We start from the raw sequence: 21,300 nt of genomic DNA on the forward strand, positions 1-21,300 counted from the left end.
ATCACCTTTCATTCGGCACGTCGGTGCGCGTTATTTGCTCATTGACATTTTGATTAAAGTGCTAATTTGACCTTTGTTTTGATACCATTTGTTTACTATCCAAGAATTTAATTTTACCTCCTGCGCGATATTCTGCGGGCTGGGAATTTCTATAATGGCTTGTTTACTTATTTTTCAATTAGAGCTACAAGCAAAATAATCACAATCATAAATACGCCCACACCAGTGGAATTGTGCGTAAGCCCGTTACTAGTACACAGAAAGATAAATTTCAGACAGTATAGTAAATCAGAGGACATTATCAGCTAATTATTCCTGAAATTTTCAAGTTTGGAGTTTCTAAAGCAGTAGATTGTGAGAAAAAAGAAGGCCAGATAAAATGAGCTCACGATTATGGCATGCCGTCGGGATGACATTTAGCGAAAATAAAAACGCCCAAGCAATGAAATGAAATGAAATAAAAGGTAGAAAAGCATCTTTTGATAAGATTAATAAAGGTCTCTCCCCTCACACACACACACCCACCAATCCTGGGTAGGATTGGCCTGCGTGTGTGATGTCATCGGGGGAGCTGAGACCGAAAACCGAAAACCCAGAACCCAAAACCGAAATTGCCAAATTCCATTTGCTCAATCATCGACGGAGGCCAAACTGCGTTAGCGTTCAAAATAAGATAAGCCGACGTGAGTTCCTCCACCTAAATGCTATCAAATGGAAACAGGGACTGGCGATTGTCCAAATGGCTATGCTCGTATGGAACGGAACACGGAGGGTATATGGTCTCGAAATGCCAGCTGTCCTATTATGGACTTGTCTGGAAAATGAGGAACTGTTTGCTAATTGCTCACGACTTTGATGCGGAAAAGTGCAACAGGTTTTGCTTTGGCTGCCTCGAGGGGACTTGCCCCAGGTAATGCAAATAAATTGAATAATTTAATGTGATTGCAGTTGAGTCATGTTTCTGTGACACACAAAGTCAAGGTTCTTGCGAGATCCATATCGTGTTATGTTTACATTTCAACGTCCCAAGAAATGAAGAACACTCTATAATTAAAGATTAAAGATTAAAGATTTGATAAGATTAGCCGCAATTTTACACGGAGGTTGGAATCATATTTGACTCACGTAGTTATATTTAATTTTTAGTTATTTATCAGCAAATTCTTGATTGGGAAGGCATTAAATGTAAATGATTGTAGATTTGGGGTACGCTATTATCTTTTCCTTACAAATTAATTATACCTTCCCCGAAATCATAAAACTCAAAATATTAGTAAATGGAATATACAATTAAACAACCCAAAGTATTTTTTAATATATATGTATGATTTAAACGTCTGACGCGATTACAAGCCCCTCAGAAAATTGATACAAATCGATTTTAAATGAAAGCAAAACACAAAAAAAGCAGACGGGTTCTAACCAAAAAATCCCTCCCAGAATAAATGTCATTTCTGTAATTGATGTAGCAACAAATTCAATTTGACAGATTTCCAAGTACAAGATAGATCACACGGCCTGATTCTATATTTAAATATTCAAGTGAATTTAGAATGCCCGCAGGCAGCTGTATGGGGAACTCAGTCTCTGGATTTCATTCGGTTTTGGGGACCTTGAGGAACACATTTGTTTGCCCAGAGACAGCTTTAAATGCACCAATGCGGGCCATATGTGCTAATATGGTTTACAATGACTTCTGCTCTCCCGACTCCTCTTTATCTGCCTGTAAAACCGACTTTGTATCTCCCTGTTTGCTTTTTAGTCTTCAGCGGAGAGAAGATGCGCAGCGTTATCGCAGAATAAACAATTAAAATGCCATTAAACCGTGTTCATTTCAGATTAGAACCTTCCCTGCGACAAGGCTTTTTTGTCACATCAGAAACAGACGCGAAAAAGCGAACGCTATGCGTTTTACCATCTGGCAAAGATTTTCATTTAATTGAAATGGGCAACAAGGAATAGCACATGAACAATAGCAATGGCATAAAAAGAGCTTCATAATATAATAATAACTGATATCGTATGGCGCACAATCAACAGAAGTGCGTATGACAAACAAATAAAACTAGTTTCGGGGCTGAAACTTTTGCCAGATAAATGTAATTAAAAGCCAAAAGTTTGCTACAGTGCCAGGCATAACGCTTAGTACTTTCAAACTTTTAATAAACCAATTAAAGAAACTCTATTAAATATCTGGAAAGTTAGGCGTCCATAGAATTCAAATTTGTAATCAACAAAATGAAACCTATTGATAATTGATATCAATCTTGAACTTATTTTGCTCTCGCAGCAAATTTTAAGTAGTGTCTTCTTTACTATCAGGCAAAAACGTTCAAGTTCAGTCGGAAAGTTGCCTCATCAGTGCATTTAACGAGATCTGAGATTCGTATCGGGCTTTATGGTTTCGTCGAGCACTGTATCCCGAAAGCGAACTCCCACACTGCCGCACAGATAGACAGTCAAACTCGGCGACAACTTTTCTTGTTAGGCCCCGCAGCATTTCGCGATGGGCGGTGGGCGTGGGGGGTGCAACAGTGTGTAGGTGTAGGTAACCCGGCCCCACAATCACAATTGATAAGCCCCAAAGTCACTTTCGTTTATAGAGGCAAACGCCGTGCGGCAACCGCAATTGGAAAACTTTTGGGGCTATGCGCTCTGTGCCATCACCCCGGCCCCAATTTTCCATATCCTTCAGTATAGTAGTAGCGCCCTATTTCGCCGAGAGAGCAATCAGCATTGTTTGACCAACAATTTGTTTGCCACCTCGCGGAAAGCGAAACTCGAACGCTAAGACCATCGCAGCCAGCAAGAGAGCTTTTCCGCCGGGAGGAAATCCAATTTTCCGCAGTAATTGCACTTACATGTTGCCGCTGTAAACAATAAACAATAAAAGCGCTCGCATAAAAGTCAACGCCGGAGTGCAACAAATCTCAATTATGAGCTGTGGTCCTCGCTTCCCGTTTCCCACCCCCTCCCCACCTACTTTATGCCGCCCACTTCCACCCACTGAACGCATGATGAGGGGAGGGCGGGGATAGAAAAGTTCTCTTTTTGCTTTCGATTAAACGACTTTTAATGCGATTACCGCAACAACAACAGAACAATGCACTTTACTGTTGGACGCTCAGATTGCCCTATATATTTATATAGTTATACCAGAGCTGCATTGCCCCACACTTCCAGCTGCACAGAGAACAACTTGCAAAAATTAGACACAACACAAATACAAACTAAACGAAACTGAAGATGTACATACTTGTGATTAAAATGACACAATTAAGCAATACATACAATATTATAAACAGCTCATAACTGATTTCTTTTTTTGTTCTACTGAAGTAAAATTAATTTCTTTCTGTGCATCCGTAAATATGGGTTTGTGCGTATGGTTACCGCTAATTGAATCACTGAGTAGCATTACCCCCTCCAATCGTCTCTTCTGAAAGGGTTGCCCCCCATCAGTGGGCAGGTGGGATAATTAACATATGCACTACAGGATGCACAACCCCCCGCAACCCCACTTCCTATAGTATTGCCCATAACCGAGGGCAGCTTAGTTGATATTTACGAGCACGGGGTTGTACTGAAAGTTGTTGGGGACGGACGGAGAGCAGATAGAATGTTCTTTAGCAACAAATTGCATTGTGAATTATTTCAACCTTGCGGGGTTCCCACAGAGATGAGCCGCAGATGTCACCGCATAAATCACGACAAAGCCAATGCGACTTCTGCAGGGTAACATAGGGAAAATAAAATGAAAATGTATCAAGGATAACTAGGTTGAGTACTAACTAAACGAAATATTTACCAAATTAAAATAATTTAAATACTATTGTGATTGGGAAGCAATCCTAAATGGTAACAAAAATATGTTTGTTCAAGTCAAATATTACTAATATAGAAATTTGACATTAATGGCGGAAATATTTTCAATCAAATTTCTTAATTGAAATCCCATTAAGAGAACTGAAATTTGGAAATCTATAGGTTTAATGGGTCGCTAACCTGGCTTCCAGATAACACCTATGTAGATAACATAACGTCATATGAAAACTGATAACTCTGTTTTTCCAATCCGACTGCTTTGCTGCTAAGAACTCACAATCAATCTGACCGATTGGGGAGCAAACACCTCATTACCCAGTTATTCTGTTTACTCGACTTAGCACCGCTTGTACTCAGTAATTTATTATGATTTAAGGTATGTGCGTTGGATGTTAGCTTACAATCACCCTCACTTTATTGTCTCATCAATCTAGCGCGAATAAACCTTCCATTAACCCATTGAGATGTCAGACTGACCCAAAAAGCTGGATCAGTGAAATTGTGGAAACGGTGAATTCCCGAGAACTACAGAACTACATATTACGGCTTAAGATTGCGATATCATCGCAGAAACATTTATCACTCAGCACTGGTGCAAAAATTTTCCGGGGGTTACAGTTCCGCGAAATCTGGTCACAATGTGTTACAAAATTGAGAAAAGCGCAATGGGCCGTGAAAAGGGAAAATGGGAAAAAGGAAAAACAATTGTCAGTGTGTGGGATAAAAATTTAAACTAGGTGGGAGTGTAATCCAAACACTGACTCATTCTCGGGACAAGTGAAAAATTAATAATCCAGGGAATATTTCTTTCAGAATTCCTCTGTGCATTGGGATATATTTTAATTCCGGCAATTGACATTTGCATTTTTCAGTAATAATAATAATAAAGCAACCAGAGACCGCACAACAAAATGTAAACAAATCGTGGCGATTTGTTTTTGTTTACGATTCAAATAAATGTTAAACACTTCAGATCGAGCAAATATCAGCGCACCCACGTCACTACCCCGCCAAGTCAATGGCCAAGTCCAGAGGTGAGCATACGGAAAAATGTGCAATTAAATTTAATTCAATTTATTTTAAATTTATTCCACAACACCGCAAACCGAAACCGACTGGGGAAAACGCGTGCGAAACGCGCGCAAATCGCGAGGAATGAACGCCGCCGACAACCGCACCGTTCAGCAATCCAATTCTAACTGAACTCTGCTGCGTCGGCGTCGCTGCCTGCGCACACCGTTCGGCAGCCGAAGTCGCGACCCGAAGCCCAGCATAAAAGCGCCAAGAAGAAAGCCGAAAGAAAGCGATGAAAGAAGAGAGCGGTGCAGAAAGAGAGTGGGTGGGTTGGTTAGGGGATTGCTCCAGAAGGTGTGCGATAATGGCACCGCACAAGTGTGTTCCGCTGCATCTAAGGGGAGGGGAGGGGGAGTGGAAGAAGTAAGGAGAGAGAGCCGTAAGAACCGCTTATTAGCAATGCATTGCGTTGCTTTTTATGGCCCTCTTCATTAGCACAAACACACACACACGTGCATGGGAAGTGACAATGTGGTGGGAGTTGCAACTCCAGCACTGAGAGAAAATACCCAATATCACAAGATTTAAGTTACTTACTATTATAACATACATTATGTTCTTAAGAACTTCATTTGTTTCAGCCTTTTCATAAGTTACTTAAGTTAGCTAGCACAATCATTTGTTTTATCTAATCACATCAACAAAGTAAATATAATTCTTACAGTGTACCACTAACCTGAGTTAACGAGTCAACAGGTAGTGCGCTTGGCTGGCGAAGCGCTTAGATAGTGGCTATTTCGGTACTGGAGGGTGCTAAGGTAATTCCGGCAAATTAATGGTCATCGGTCCCTGCACTTATTACTCGAAATGTAAACCAAGCATATGCAGCTTCTGGCTTCCGGCCCTCGGAAGGGGGTCAAGGTCGTATTGGGTGACCGACCTCCGCACCAGTTGCCCCGGCCATTTATCAAAAGTGTCTGCGACATTTATCCACACTTTGACTTTGATTGCCACATGTAGCAGTGCGCAGACATGAAACAAATTCCGAACTGCAATTATTTATAAGCAAAGAAGCCAACTAGCTAAAAGGCCAACTGTCGCTGGGCGGGAAAAACGGGGAAGGCGGGGCGAGCTGGACAAAATCCATAGAGACAGCGCAAATGGGCCATAAAAAATCAAGGGACGTCTCAAAGGGGGTTCTCTTAAGGGGTTCTTTGAAGGGGTTTTTGAGGAAAATGTAGTTCAAGGGCATAAAAAACAGCAGCAATAAACATAAGGTGTTCTTGAGTTGAAGTTTATGCTCAATTAAGTTCTCAAATGTATTACCAATAACTCAGGGCATTTTAAACCGATTAAAGTTTTTGTAAAGAATTTAAGAGAATTACCATACGTTTTTGTTCACCTCATAGTTTACTTGGCAACCACCAACTCTTTATTTATTTGTCCTTAGAATATATTTTGACTAGACCGCAACATGTTATTAAATCATTTAACCGATGTTTTCTAAGACAACACCCCCTTTCACCTAGCTATTTTGGACTACGCAACTGCTTTAATAATATTATGATGCCATTGGATTCGCTTAGCTCGCTTCTGCTGGCGGCACTTGGTCAAATTTGTATATTTGCACTAAAAATACACAAAGCCTTTGAGTGGGTGGTGTGCCCAGAGGCGGGTGTGAGGGGCCAGGGATGCCAATCCGTTTGATTGGTGTGGCCAAGTGTTTTCATTCATGGCGCACGAGCACGAGAAGAGTCAACACACCCATCTGTGTCACAGTACTGGCTGTAATTTATGAAGATTTTTTGCCTCGTCTCGCTTAATCGTAAATTTTAATGATTAATTTCGTAAATTGTACAATAAAATCAGGCATCTAATGTGCGCTCCTCACTGACATCTGTATCTGTATCTGCATGCATGTTTGTATCTCTATCTGGCCAAGATTGATGACCATCGCCCGGCAAAGTTCAAGTTCCAGTTTGAAACCACTTAATTAGAGGCTCACAAAAGTCCAGGCTCCAGACACATCCAGGTAGTTTGTGCGGTGTCGCCGCAATGTCTGTCAACTTGATAAGCAGCCGCATTAAGTGTATCCACATCTACATCCACATCCACACACAAGCTGTCTCGCAGATACAAAGATACACTGGCGAAATGCAAAACGTGACTTTGGCGAGACAGCTGATTAATGGACACGCAGACGAGCCCAGCTAAAGTCGACCAACTGCCGGAACAACTCGGCAGTGCAAAGCCAATGTTTTTAATGTATCTGGATAATGTATCTTCTTTTGGCAGCACATCGATTACGGCTAAATACCCGTATCTTTTAAATGCACGTACACGTGCCATTATCGCAAGTTATTGGGTTTTTGTTCGGGAACTTGTAGAAGTTGGAATTTAAGTCTGCGTGTATGGAGATCTATGATGACAGATAGGCAATTATTGCGTTGTAAAAAGATTTATGAAATTTTTTCGAGCACCTCAGGCTCAACTAATAAATGCATAAAAGGGAATTAACTCTTGCTTTGCACTTCACGTCATATGCATATATAGTATTTATAGTAATTTTTTAAAGTTTTTCTCATTAAAGAGTGCCAACTTTATTTAAGAACATACCAACCGCCATGGTCAACAAAAAATTCTCCAAAATGGAGAAAAAAAACCTTTTAATAGGTTCATATCAATTCTTTTGAATAAATACACACCCGCATGGGTTCCATTCTGATTTCGCACTCAAAAGCCAATATGAAGTGCACATGCAGATGCAATTGGGCATAATTCAGACCATTTATCATTGGCACCCGGGGCCAGGTGAACAGCTGTGGGGAAACCTGTTTGTTTGTTTGTTTATTAACCCACCCATCAGAGGCACCTTTGATGCACGAGCCTGTCGTTTGTTGCTTTTAATTACACGAACGGCCAAAAACAGCCAAAAGGAAATTACATTACATGGCGTTGTGGGGGAAAAAAGAGATACAGATGCTGTAGATACATGTATCTGCCGGCTACATTTGGCTTTTGTCGCCGGTCGCAGGTGTAAATGGCTCTGCGGCCAAGCATTAAGGCCATCTTTCTACATTTTATGCCTTTTTGCAGCGTGTTCTCTAAAAAGGTGGCTACAACTGCTGTCTTACTTTCAAATGGAATGTATTTATTTATTTCTGTACACATATATTTTGTAGGCTTTGACGTTTGCTTTGATTCGTGGAAATTCACGTTAATGCTACCGTCACATTAGGTAAACACACAAATTTCCCAATGTTTATTATTGCTCCAAGTACAATGATCATTCGTCACTATTTCGACTTTTGCGTTGGCCTCTGGCCGGCAAATGTTTTAAATTGCTTTGTTGTCAAAAATGTGTTTCTCTAATCGCCTTTCGGCCGAAAAGGCATCTCACGTGGGGCATCGGTTATTTATGGGTAAGATCTCGTGGATTTTGCATAACCCATTTGTAGTTTTTTCGAGTAGAAAGTTGGGTCAGTGGAAAGTTCTAAAGAAAACCGAAATTTACATTTCTTCGACTGCTCTACTTAGAACTAGCGAAGTGTATTTTTCCTAGAGGTTGTAAATAAATAAATATTTGTAATTTACCAATGAGATGTTAGTTTGTTTCTATCCCAGCAAGGATTTAAAATATATAATTTATCAAGAATATTTAATCAAATTAGACACAATACAAAAATCTTAAAAAATTTAGATGCGCAATTATAATTATTTAAGACGGTTTTTTAATTTGATTTGGCTCCCTCAGCACACACTTTGCGCCGGTTAAATGGCATAGTATTCAAATCTGATACCGCAAAGTGTGAACTTATGCAAAACAGCAGTCAGTCGAGAAATGAAAAGAGAAGATGCCGAAGTCAAATTGGAATTTATTTGAGTTGCCCATGTTGTTCTTGGCCTTTTCAGCCCGAGGCGAGTGCCGAAAGATTGATGCCCAATTAAAATACTTTGTTGGACGCGGGGCACAATCCATTAGCCGATAATTACCACCTCGATAACTCATAAACAGCTGACCCGGCAGAACCACTGCTCCCCTGTATTACCCCTACTTTCCCAATTTTCTCCTTTTCCCATGCTCACCGTTGTTCCGGACACTTGGCTGTGTTCTCCGACGTGGTCGTGACCATGGCCGTGGACTTTTTCCGCCGAATGGCCATGTGGCGCTCGCGGGTGGGAAACTTGGGCTGCTTCTTCACCACTTTGTGCTGCACTTGGAAGTCGTCGCATGGACACACCTTCAACAGCATATTGTGTAGAGTTCAACTTCAGTTTCAGCTTCGAGCTTCGACTTCAGCTAACGACTTCGGCACGCAACTTAAAAACACAAGGAACTCGGGCTGTCAAAACCGTTTTCAGTTTGGTGGTTTCAACGGGTTTCAGCGGGTTTCACAACTTTAAGGTCGTTTCAAGATGAGCACATTGCACAAATAATTGAGTGTAAGTAATTTTACTTTGGCTTCAACTTTTTTACTTTTAAAACTTATAGGTTTGTTTTGCTACACAACTGAATTTCGTACATTTTGTTTACGATTTTAGCTCCACTTCTGGAGTGTTTGGTTATATAATATGGGTTGAAACCACTGTCGCACTCTATATTTCTAAACAGACTGTTGCCCGAAAGAGATTTCGATTTTGATAAGCACAATTGACGTTTGGGCAAACAAACGCCGTGGAAAAGAGCGTAGTTTTAAACGCGATAAGGTGCTGACACATCGCGTGCTCTTCTCTTCACAGCCTCGTATTTTTTATAATATTTTTTTAATTCAAGTTGAATATTCATTCGCTCTCGGGGACACAGACCGATCGTGCGGGCAACTGAGGAACAACTGTTTTAACAGTTAAACAATGCAATTTGAGCTCGTCTCTGAGCACGAAAAATAAAATACAAATACGAAAAAAAAGGCAAATAAATCGACAAACTCAAAACGAGCACGCAGCTGTTAGAGAGATCGTCAATGCATAATACACGTAAATACAAACACGAGCTTGAGCTCTATATGTATATGCATATGCATGTAGATAATCAGTCGCTCATTCAGTCAGTCAGTCAGGCAGTCAGTCAGTAAGTCAGTCAGTCAATGTCGGTCTCCATTGCTCAAGCATAAGCCCTAAAAAATAAGAGACATAAAAAAACTGCACGCGTCGCTCGAATGCTTGAACTTGAAGTGAACCCGGCAAATTGATGTAGCAACCACAGGGCAATCGCAATCGCAATCGAAATCGTCAATCCTCAATCTCGTATCGCAATCAATTCAATCTGAATTTCCAGGCCGGAGAAGCAAATGTGCGGCGAACCCTTGGGTGAATTTATAGAAATTCAAGTCAAGGTCTTTAAGTGCCAACTAATTGTCGCTGCAACGGAGTGAAATCGAGATACAATGAGGCGAAGGGGAAACAAGGGGTTAATGTACGCACTTGGGCATGAACAAATAATTATTTGCTTGGTCAATTATCTTTGCAAACTGTGATTAATAATTAACACCTTTTTGCTATCATTATTGCCCAATTAAAATAAATGTTAAAATAAATGATTGTCCAATCAAATGCAATCTGGACTTTTTCCACTGCAAGTACAATCTGCTATTTATTGAAGCGATAAATCACTGTGCGTAGCATTATCTTTAAGATTTATTTGATAATCATAGACCGAATCACTGCTCTTATTAACCATTGATAATCCATTTCTTTAAGTGTGCATTCCCACATAATTAATTGTTCTCCCACGATATGGTTTGATCTATGTTTTCATCAAATGAATTTAATAACATGGTCATTAAATGCCTACGTTTTATTTATAAATAGAAATTTTCCAAATATCGTTTTTATAGTTCTTGTGATTTGAGGATGTCTGTATAGGTTGCTTTGTTAAAGAAATTAAAATTTTAAGTTACTACCCCACAAAAAATGCACATAAAGACATAAATCCCAAAGCCAAAAACAGATAGTTTAGTTGCTTCTAGCAAATAATACTTTTTAAATGCCAAAAGCAAACAAATCCAATCGGGCAAAATGTAAGTAATTGCTGAAAACATGAATTATTGGTAAACAATACGAGAGCTGAATGCTCTTCCTATTTATTTCAGTTTTTAGAACTTGCAAATTATTTAAAACTGGGTTAAGAAAATCTACGAAAATGGAATTATAATTACATTTTCCTTTTTTTACTTTTTATTTTTGGCTCTTAAACCTACTGTTTCGATAACCGGAGGACCTTAAAGTGTATCACGTATACGCCCCGTACCCCGTAAATCATGAGATGGAATTGGCGTGCGGCCAGCATCAAAATGAAAACACAAATAGAAATCACCACCGCAGTTAGACAAAAGGAGACGCCGGACAGACACTCGGACATTCGGTTCAGTTCACAAATTAATGGCGTAATTTGAAATGGTTTTTGTGGTTGGGCGCAGGAGCAGACGAAAAGGCTAAGTGTTTGCCCAATTGTCGATTCCCGATTTGCGTATGTATATGGAGCATTATTGAATGCGACAGATAATTGCATAATTCATGCTACTCGAATTAAACTAGTTTCGCATGGCTTATTATTTGGCTTTCGCAAATAACAGTGATAAATAGTGTAAATAATCGGAGGGGCTAATATTTATTTGGTTCGCGGCCACAAGGCGAGCAATAAATTAACGCTGCGGCCAGTCATTATCCACATTGCACATTGCACATTGCACGTTGCACCGATGTCATCGATTCTATATGTGTTTCATTGAGGGGATAGATGGAGGCGCTGCCAAATCGCCTTTGCCATCGTCTTGCGGTTTTGGTTCATTTTGTAACTTGGCTTTTATGAACCACAAGATTGTATGTATTTTATTCTTGCCTTTCTCTTGATTCCCTGCTGGTTAAGAGGAGGATTCTCTGTTTTTGGCACCGCTGACGCATAATTTATTTATCGAGATACACTAATGCCAAGCCCACGCAGGAAATGATCTAAAAATTTTGACTTTAGTGTATTCGAAATTAATATATTGGGGTCTTGCTTTAAAACAAAGCACTGACTTTGTTGTCGCTTATTTATTGTGGGGATATCTATTTGTTGTTTGTTTATTTACGAAACTATAGTCTGCTCCACCTAGCGGCAGTGCCTCCAACTACACTTAGCAAGCAGCAAAGCTTTTCAGAGAGCTTTACAGTGAAGGCACAAAAAGTTGGCATACCTTTGGGGGCGGCATGTTCTTTAAATGTTATACAATTTTTAAGAGACATTAAAGCTGAGTAGTTATGAAAACTTGATTGATAATATAAACAATTTTTGAAGTGGAAATCATTTTTAGAGATTAAATGTAATTTTCAAAAATTTTGTTATATCGCTTTAAATTTTTACAGATTATATTTAAAGTTGGCAATTTCTTACCTCCAATCATGCGCTGCAAAGCCTGGGCAATCTGATTTACATTGCTCACAACGAACTCCATCTTCGACCTCTCTTATAATGGCGCCCTGCAAAAGAGGAAATAAATTTAGTAGGTCAGAAACAAACCATAATTAAATATCGGCAATAATTATTGCTTTTCAGCAACACAGAAAAAACTAAATACCAATTTTTCTCAGAGCGTATATGACTATATAATTTACGTTTCCAATTGTGTTTTATAATTAAAACTATAAACCTAATATGAATATACGTTGTTACGAGTAAGACATCAAGTTCATCGTACCCAAAATATTCCATTAACTAAAAAGGGGAAATAATTCAAATGCATTAAGATAATCATCACTTTTTGCTATTCAAGATTATTGTTGTTGCGCCCAGCCAACATGCATTATGTACTCGGAAAAACTTCCCCTTCTTCATACATTAAAAAACATGCTGAAATGCGAAATAAAAATAAAAAGCATGGCGCCCGGACAAAACCGATTTACGATTGTACAACTTAATTTGTGCCCTGCTCATTTACGCGCCATTGCGCCAAACAATTCCATGTACTTCTGTTCTGGCCGTATCTGAAATTGCCGGACTCCGGATGCAAATGCATGGAAATCGCTTTTGGCCAGTTGCCGGGGAGCCAAAGGAAAGGCGGAGGCCCAAGCCGGTGCCACATGCCAGAAGTTGAGCGCCAGCGGGGGGATTGAATATGTTTGTGGCAGTGGCAGTAGCAGCTTCAGTTGCAGCTGCAGTTGCTGCCGCGGATCGGATGTTGATGTTGCAGTGGCCGCTGTGGATGTTGCACTTGTTCCAAAAATACACGCTGAACCAAGCCAAGCCAACAAACAAAACAGAAAAACGGAAAACAGAAAACAGAAAAACAGAGGGAGCAAAACACAGAAATTGCACTTGGCACGCTTCCATTTTTGGCCAACTTGCCTTTGTCTTTGTGCCGAGTTCGAGGACTGCAGTAGAAATTGTTTTGCCTCCTTTTTTCGGCCGGCTATATGTAATCCTTAACGCTTGCCAATAAACACAAGACTTGACTTTTCATAGCTCTGACCCGGCACATTAATATTCAGGATGTCTGGAGCTGCCCTCAGTGCACTCCACTTGGTTTTATGGCTTTGTAGCGTCAAAGGTATAACGTATTTGATGGTATTTATGTAACATGCTTATAGAATACATTGATTGCGGAATGGGAACATTTAAATATAATACTGAGCGGATACTGAAGTTCATAGTTTACCTGAAACTTTATCAATCAGATCAATGTTAGCTTAAATAGTTAAGCATGGCACAGAGCTAGGTTAGATACCTACTTCGGGTAGGAAAACTACTTAAATTTTTTGGCATTTTAGGAGCAAACTGCCATTTGGGTGACATCGAATCCATCGCTGGCAGCGATAATTGTGACACGTCGCTGGCCAAAAATCGATGCTGACCCAGTTCAAAGCGGCGGAATAAAGTGGCGGGGAGACAATGCCACGGGGATAAGGACGAGTGCGAGTGCGAGTACGGGTTCGAAGGGTCGAGGATTCGAGGGTTCGAGGATACGAGGGCAGCGTAGACAGGGCAAACATTTGCGCCTGATGCGCGGATATTATTGGCATTAAGTTGCAACTTGGCCCGCTGCTCGGCAAATGTTTGATTTCCACTTAGGCGGTCGCCGCTTTGTCTTCTGCTTTGAGTTTGACTTTGTGTTGCCTTTTTGCTGTATTTTGCTGTGTTCAAAGATTAATGTGCCTCCAATTAAACGAATGGGTATGTCAATAAATCCATGATGGCGAAAGTTTCACAAAATGTTAGGGCTGTAATTCGATATTAAACACATTTCACCGAGTTGGATTTAATGTAATGCCTAGATTATCATCCAATTTGTATTCCTCCTACAATCTCTCCTCTGAATTTATGATCTCATGTGCCGTCTTGCCGTCTGTGAACCAATTTCATTTTAATTATCATAATATCTAGCATAAATAAACATGAGCTGAGTTCGTTTCGCGATATGAGAAATAGTGTGCTGCAACTGCCATTTTTAGTCGCGGGGTCTTGTAAAATTTAGCGCATACAAATCTGGCTCTAATGGTGGTCAGTCCAGTTCTGTGAGGCCCACGCACTTGGGGACTCCCACTCGATGCCAAAAGTCTGGCACAGCAAAGCGAAATTTATAGCAAAATATCGAAAAATTATAAAATCTGAATCGAAGTTTGTTCAGCCACCACATTTTCAAACAATGACGCTATGCCAACGGCTGTTGACTGTTTGTCTCCAGTAAAATGAGAGTAAGTTAGTTTTGAGATCAAAGACGACATACCTAAACATACAGTTTATAAATATTTGGATACAAATGAGTGGGGTTAAGCTACCAAATGAAACAACTGAAATCAGTTTATAAATATTTTAATACAAATGAGTAAGATTTAGCTCCCAAATAAAAGAACTGAAATCCTAATTATTATCACTCATACGCAATGTTGACAATTTCTATCATTTCAGTTGATTAAGGTATATTTAAATTTGTGATAAATTAGATCAATTTTAAATTAAATATCAAAGCACCGAATAAAATATTGGAACATTTTTCTTTCTCTCCCCTTATGTCATACTTACTGATATTTCCCAAATTATCACGTTTTATGGCAATTCAAAATACCTTAACCGAAAAAACCGCTACAGGGTAGTAAAATCCGTAGGTCGTCGTCTCAGTTGGCGGTAGCAACAGAAGAAAAAAAACTGAAAACCGGTCCTCAGTTACTTGGAATTAAATCTATGCGTAGTACATAGTATATCTTTTAAAGCGCAAGCAACAGAACAGTAAGTGTTTGTTTATTGCAAAACACAACCCAAATAAAAGCGAGAGAGAGACCCGAATAAACCGACACACTTAAGTAAAGTACCGAAAGTACAAGCCAAATTAACAAATTCACAGACGGAACAAGTGGAGTTTTTGGGAAATGAGTAGAGGGAACCTCCGACCCAGCGATCACGAATTAGCTCGATGCTATTTACTGGCGATGATGATGATTCAAAGGCTGAATTCAACCTGTTTGTAGACCCACGCAAAAAAAAAGAAGAAATAGCGCCAAGACTCCAGCCGTATAAGCAAGGTTAATCTGCGTATTAGCTTACATTGCAAACTTACAAACTTAGTGATTTTCACACTCTAGTTCACATTAACATTAGCACTCAAAATCTGGCCACACAAAGTGCGTCGCCAACTGAGACTAATGTAGTTCAAGATCGTGCGTAGCGCGTAGAGCAAAAACTGGAGTTGTAGTTGCACTGACCAAAGATGTCTCTGTGATCTTGCCTCTAAACTTAAAAGACTTTTTGGCCAGAGACAAGTCTTTTGCTGGCCTCGTTGCCGCTAGATTAGAAAGTGAAATGTGCGCAGAGTTTGGCTGAAGTTAGAATGGGGCAATATCCACTAATTAGCGGACAGCCAAAAGACGGATGCGGTCAGCGAAATCGGAGTTTGTGTTGTAGCCATTTCACGAAGTTAGTATGATACGAGAAAATCGCTTTATCACACGGCTTACCATCGCATTACCATAGAGCTTTACATAAAAGAAATCTATTTTAATAGTTTGTATATTGCACCCCCGTTTACTGAAAGAGAAATAATGATTGAACTTATAACTAGCATCAGTACTCAGTAGTTTTCGGTACTCAACTTATACACAAAGGATTATTTTCCTATTGGTATTGTATTATTATTATATTATATTATTTGCATTATATTCATATTTTAACGTCTTCTCTTAAGATAGACTTTTAAGCGCATAGAAAGGCCGTTGACATCATCATTACTTTAAATTTATAGTATTGGCTTGGTGAAAGGAAATTTATTCTAAAACAAGATTTACGAGGATGCCATTCTATTTTTACCAGCGGCATCCAAAACATCTATGTTTAGACTTCAAATATCAATGTTTTTGTATATCTTAACAATTTAAATTGTATTGAATTTATATTTGTATTTCCCAAGTATTTCTCTGCTATGGAGCTTTGCTTAAGTAAACCTTTTGAGAAGCGCATAGAAAGCATCTGTTGATAAATGCTTACTTTTCTGCGGCGATTACCAATTTGAATAAGAGTTTGTAAGTCTCTTTGGTTGCATCCCTAATGTGAAAATCCGGAAAAGCGCATAGATAAACGGCTGACATCACCAGCGCCTTGTGTTCTGGCTTTTTGGCTTGGGGAAAGGCACTTTGTTCCATAATTTGCCTGCGAGTACGAATACATATTCCCAACCCAAATATGGCCAAGAGCTCATCAGCGGCGTTCCAACTAGAGAATCTCCGCACCCCGCCCATCGGACCAATCGAGTGACCATATTAAATGCTTGTCACGTAACGTTCGCTCATTTTTATGCACGTTAGTCATAGAGACTCATAGCTATATGCTTGCCTATCCATCCATCTGTTACAATACAATACTTTTATAGCACTCATATCTAGCAAGTTCAGAGCACTCTTTTTGGGGGCAACTCAAAACTGACAGTTAACACTTTATACTAGAAGTCGCGAGTGCTTTTTCGGGTTCGCTGAAGCCATTTAATTGTACAAAAATTCCCCGTTGAGTCTCACATTTTGCATTATCTGCTTGTCGTTTATTTTTTATTTGCTTAACAATAATTTTACGTAGAAAAAATTCACAACACACGATACGGATTGTTCGGTCTGATGGGGGATACATAAATCATTTATTTGCCCAATATCGAGGGGCGAAAACAACGTTTGCAAAGCTGAGCTCCCAGCTCTGATAATGACGCAACTTCTGCGACTTTGTCACTTTGGAAAGAACTGCGATACATGTCATCCACTCATTCTTGATTCTCCATTGGCAATATGATATACACATATATATCCATATATATCTATATATATATTCGGTTAACGCCTACCGCCAGGGCATTTTGATCGGCGATCGGTTGCGTCGTGGCATGGGGGCGGCAATGTGGGCGGTGGTGCTGCTGGCGACGCTTCTGTTGTTGGTGGTGGCACGTGTCATTGGTGGTTCGCGACGCCCCAGAAACACGGTGGGTCCACCAGTGGAGGATGATCGCGGGCTGGGCTTCGCAGGTGCATTGTAGTGGCCGCCAAAGTAGGTCGTTGGCTGTGGCCGACTCTGTGGCTTACTGCCGTAGAGCTGGACCCTCGTGGGCGCCCTTCCTCGGGTTGGTGGCGTTAAAGCCAACTTGCTCTGCTCGGATCCTATGTGCACCAGGGTGCGTCCTCCCTTTTGCTGCTGGCTGAGGTGATTGGCCTGGTGCTGCTGCTGCTGGTGGAGCTGCTGCTGGTGACCCACACTCAAGCGGGTGGGTGAGCTGGTCTGCTGGCGGTACCATCGAGAGCCCTGGTTTTGACTTGGACTGGGGATCATGCTGCTTCTATTGGCCAGCAGTCTTTGGGCATAGTACTCGGTGGTGGGCATGGGCTTGGCCACGCCCACGGGCACAAATCTGCCGGGAGAATGCGGGGAAATGGAGTTCTTGATCTCGATGCGAATGGAGGGAGCAGGTGTGGGTGCCGGCGATGGCGATGGCGACATGTGACGCACCGAAGGTTGTGTGACACGGAAAGTCTCGTTTCGTTTTACTGGAGAACGGGTGGCGGAACGGGAGGGACGATCCCGGAGAGGAGAACGCGACTGCGGGCGGTAGTTATCATTGTCGAAGACCAGGAAATCCGGACGGTTCTCCTTGGATTCGCGACGTTCCAGTGGTTTCGTGGACGAGGGCTGGGCGGGAACCTCCACAAACCAGGCGGGATTGTGGGGCGTTTCCTTCTGCTGCTGCAGCAAGCGATCCCTGAAGGATTTCCTAAAGCTATTTATGGTGACTGTCTTGTACTTCTCGCGCTCATCCTCCTCCCGCTGCTGATCCTCCAGCAGATCGTCGTTGGAGTGGGTCTTGAGCTGCTCCAGCTGCTCTCGCAGATGCGTGGGATTTTTGCTCTTACGGTAGGTGGATGAATCAAAGCTGCCACTGGAGTTGGAACCAATGCTGGCTTGACGATGGACACCACCGGGTTCACCCGTTTGCAGAGCCCTCAGATTGGAGTGTTGCTCGTAGAGGAAGTTGAACGGATCCGCCTGAGCATCGTAATCCTGCAGACGGTCCGCTCCATCGCTGCGCCACTTGTAGTACGTGTTCGTGGCCGTGTCACTGGGATGGTGCTCATAGCTGGCCACTTCCTCGGGCGACGGAGTCTTCTTGCGCTTGGTGAAGGTGCTGAATTTACTGAAGACCTTGGACTTCTTCGACTTCTTCTCCAGAGTGGAGGTGTTCGATGCAGGACCCGCCTCCTCCTCCGAATTGGGCATTATAAAGGTATCCCCGCGCTGCAGAGTCGAGCTGGTGGTCGAGTCCCGGCGACTGGTGACTCCCACGGAGCCCACACCGCTGATCACGCTGCCCGGACGGGATGCCGAGCGTACCGGTGTCGTATCGCGGGACGAGGAGCGGGAACTCTTGGCCCGCGATGACGAGGAGAGGGAGGAGCGTATATTGCGAAAAAACGACATCACTAGATGGTGATCTTCGCTCTCTGTCGCTCTGTAATCTCGAACTCGATCTCGGATCTCGGATCTCGGATCTGGGCTAATTAACCTTGGCGAGCGCGGCGGGCCAAAAAAATCTCGATCCACGATCGCTGATCGCTGATCCACGAACCGACGCTGTCAACTGCCGCTGAGCAACTGAGCGCCCAACTTCAGTTATTACGCGGATCACTAGAATTTCTACCTCTCGCCTGCCGTCTCTTTCGCATGCACTCTTGCCGTCTCTCTTGCCGTCTGGCTTCGACATTCGACTTTGCTCGTTTCGTTTGTTTTGACCAATTTAGCGTATTAACTTCATCATCGCGTTCCACACGCTTTGAGCCGCTTGTATTATGTATTGTGGCTACATACATTTGTATTCGAATGCGTTCAGCACCAGCTGAGTGCGTGGGTGTAACAGTGCCCCACACACACACACACACACACACACATGCACGGGTATTATGTAAATTAGCCCTTTTCCAGTCGTTGGTGGGGCAAAACGTTACTTTCGTAATTTATGCAACGGAAATCGCTCTAATTAGCCATCGCAGACGGGCATCAACAGCTCATTTAACAAATTAGCGTTTACACCGGCATGCCAACATCACCGCAATCAATAGAACTCAACTAACATTCAATACTCGATAATGAGATACCCAGTAAACACGGCTCACATGTAACCAAAGATTTTTTAAACCAATTTGGCCTTTGCCCAAATGGACGTATAAATTATTGTGGAGACATAATAACAATAATGCATAATTAACTTTTATAAACATGAAATCAAATGTCACAGATTAATTGTTATTAATGATGATTTCATAATTAAGTACTACAATTTATAATAAACAATTTTATTATAATTTACTAAAAACAATTCATATAAACACAACCTAATATAATAGGGTATGGCTTTAATGAAAAAATCGTAAATGTCATTTATTTATCTAAATTTTCCATATATAATTCAATTCTCATTTGTTCCTTATTTAACATTAAGTTCATCCACCCATTAAAGTCTTGACAATGTACATCTATAGAAAATAAAGGATAGCCACTACGTCTTATATGGACACTGAGCTTATATGAATCCCAGTCAGTTTGTTGCCCTTCCTGTTGCAAGATCTCGTAGCCGCCTTATACGCTCCACTCTGAGATTTGTGATTTTCCAACTACCGGGTGTGAAGTCGACAATAGACAAGCGACGCAACAAAGACGACACCTGAGCTCAGGTGTTTGGGCTATGCTTTGTTTGAAGAGGTGAGCGTTCTACGATCAGATTTGATTTTGACGGAGCTGATCAAACGCGAGTATGATGACGATGGGGTATACGGTGACCAGACATTGTCTCTTTGTTTGCGACTAATGAGCGCTTCAGAGGAGATCGAGTGGCGTGTGTGGGGGTTTTTACCATATTTTATCGTTTTTGGTGGCACTTTAATTTGCTTCGCTTCCGATTTCTCACTTTATGCGAGTCATTTGATTGTATCGGCGTATCTGTGAAATTCGCGGCCCGTTGAATGAGGTTCAATGCAGCTTTGACAACTTTTCAGCAGCTGGCTGGCAATTAAATCATGCATATTTTAAGCACTTAACAACTGCCCATGTGTTCCCACATACATGTACCGTTGAAACTCTGGGAATTTAAGGACAAAAGACTCTGCAGCTCGGCAGTCCCAGTTGGCTCGTAAATCAGTTGCTGAATTATTTGCCTGCTTTCCAAATTTAATCTTCTTTAATTTGGAGTTCAGGCAGGTTTGCCCTTACACAATTGCCTACTTTTAGGCTCAACTCATGAAACCGTGCAGCTGCTGCCTAAATGTAGGCAATGAACCAGAAAGCTACACATGCGTTAAACAAAATAAAATGGTTCTCAGTCATGTAAGCGGTTGTATTTGTAACTAATTTTTAATAATTTCTCAAATAATTAAATCTATAAGCTTATTTTTGGTGAATACAATTTACTTAGATATTTATAATTAAATAATATGAAATAATTATAAATGTTATAGTATATCAGTTAGTCATTTAGAAATTAAGCATCGCAGTATTTTTCTAAAATATTTTAATACTTGTTTGTAAATATTTATGTGAAGCCGAATCAACTCGAATATTTTACAAGGGAAAGTCAAAACTATTATATTCTTATTTTCGAGATCTTTACACTTAATAAATTGAATAAATGTCTTCGATTCCCTTCATTTCCCTCCTTCGTCTCCTCTCCATTATTTTATTCAATTGTTAAAACCCCAAGGAACTGTGCACGTTCCGCAGAGCAAATACTTTTGACTGTTAACACAAATATACGTTTGGACTGGGGCAATCTAAAATCGCTGCGGGACGCCGGAGAAGTGGGGATAGAAAATGCTTGGGGCAGGGGAAAGTTCACGCCATTCGCAGAATCATGAGCCAGCATCTTCCCCACATAAACACTGCTCAGCCAGCAAAGCAGCCGAGGTTGTGGCAACCGCATCAGCAGGCGAGAGAATAAAAGAACAGAACAGAAGACTTGCCACATGCCACATACA

The 21,300-nt window shown here is 41.2% G+C and overlaps 2 protein-coding genes across 3 annotated transcripts in view; both read right to left on the bottom strand.

Moving 5' to 3' along the window:
• The window catches only part of LOC6534389 (four and a half LIM domains protein 2), a 57,507-nt gene that overhangs the window by 26,529 nt on the left and 9,678 nt on the right, over positions 1-21,300 (bottom strand). Inside the window, exon 3 of one of the 2 annotated variants that reach the window (XM_039374571.2) lies at positions 12,212-12,297. In XM_039374571.2, the coding sequence (XP_039230505.1) occupies positions 12,212-12,297 (86 nt within the window). Of the gene's footprint in view, positions 1-8,925; positions 9,246-12,211; positions 12,298-21,300 lie in introns of those variants that run through there. The other variant, XM_039374572.2, reaches the window with a different exon arrangement.
• LOC26534481 lies at positions 16,805-18,936 on the bottom strand. The gene has a single exon (XM_015195134.3). The coding sequence runs from the start codon at positions 18,752-18,754 to the stop codon at positions 17,129-17,131; it is 1,626 nt and encodes a 541-aa protein (XP_015050620.1). The 5' UTR covers positions 18,755-18,936; the 3' UTR covers positions 16,805-17,128.

Source organism: Drosophila yakuba, chromosome 3L (assembly GCF_016746365.2).
Source record: "Drosophila yakuba strain Tai18E2 chromosome 3L, Prin_Dyak_Tai18E2_2.1, whole genome shotgun sequence".
Classification (NCBI taxonomy): domain Eukaryota; kingdom Metazoa; phylum Arthropoda; class Insecta; order Diptera; family Drosophilidae; genus Drosophila; species Drosophila yakuba.

What these genes read in the sequence shown, in the direction of transcription:
- LOC26534481 (XM_015195134.3), bottom strand. Translation starts at nt 18,754, where the DNA reads ATGTCGTTTTTTCGCAATATACGCTCCTCCCTCTCCTCGTCATCGCGG.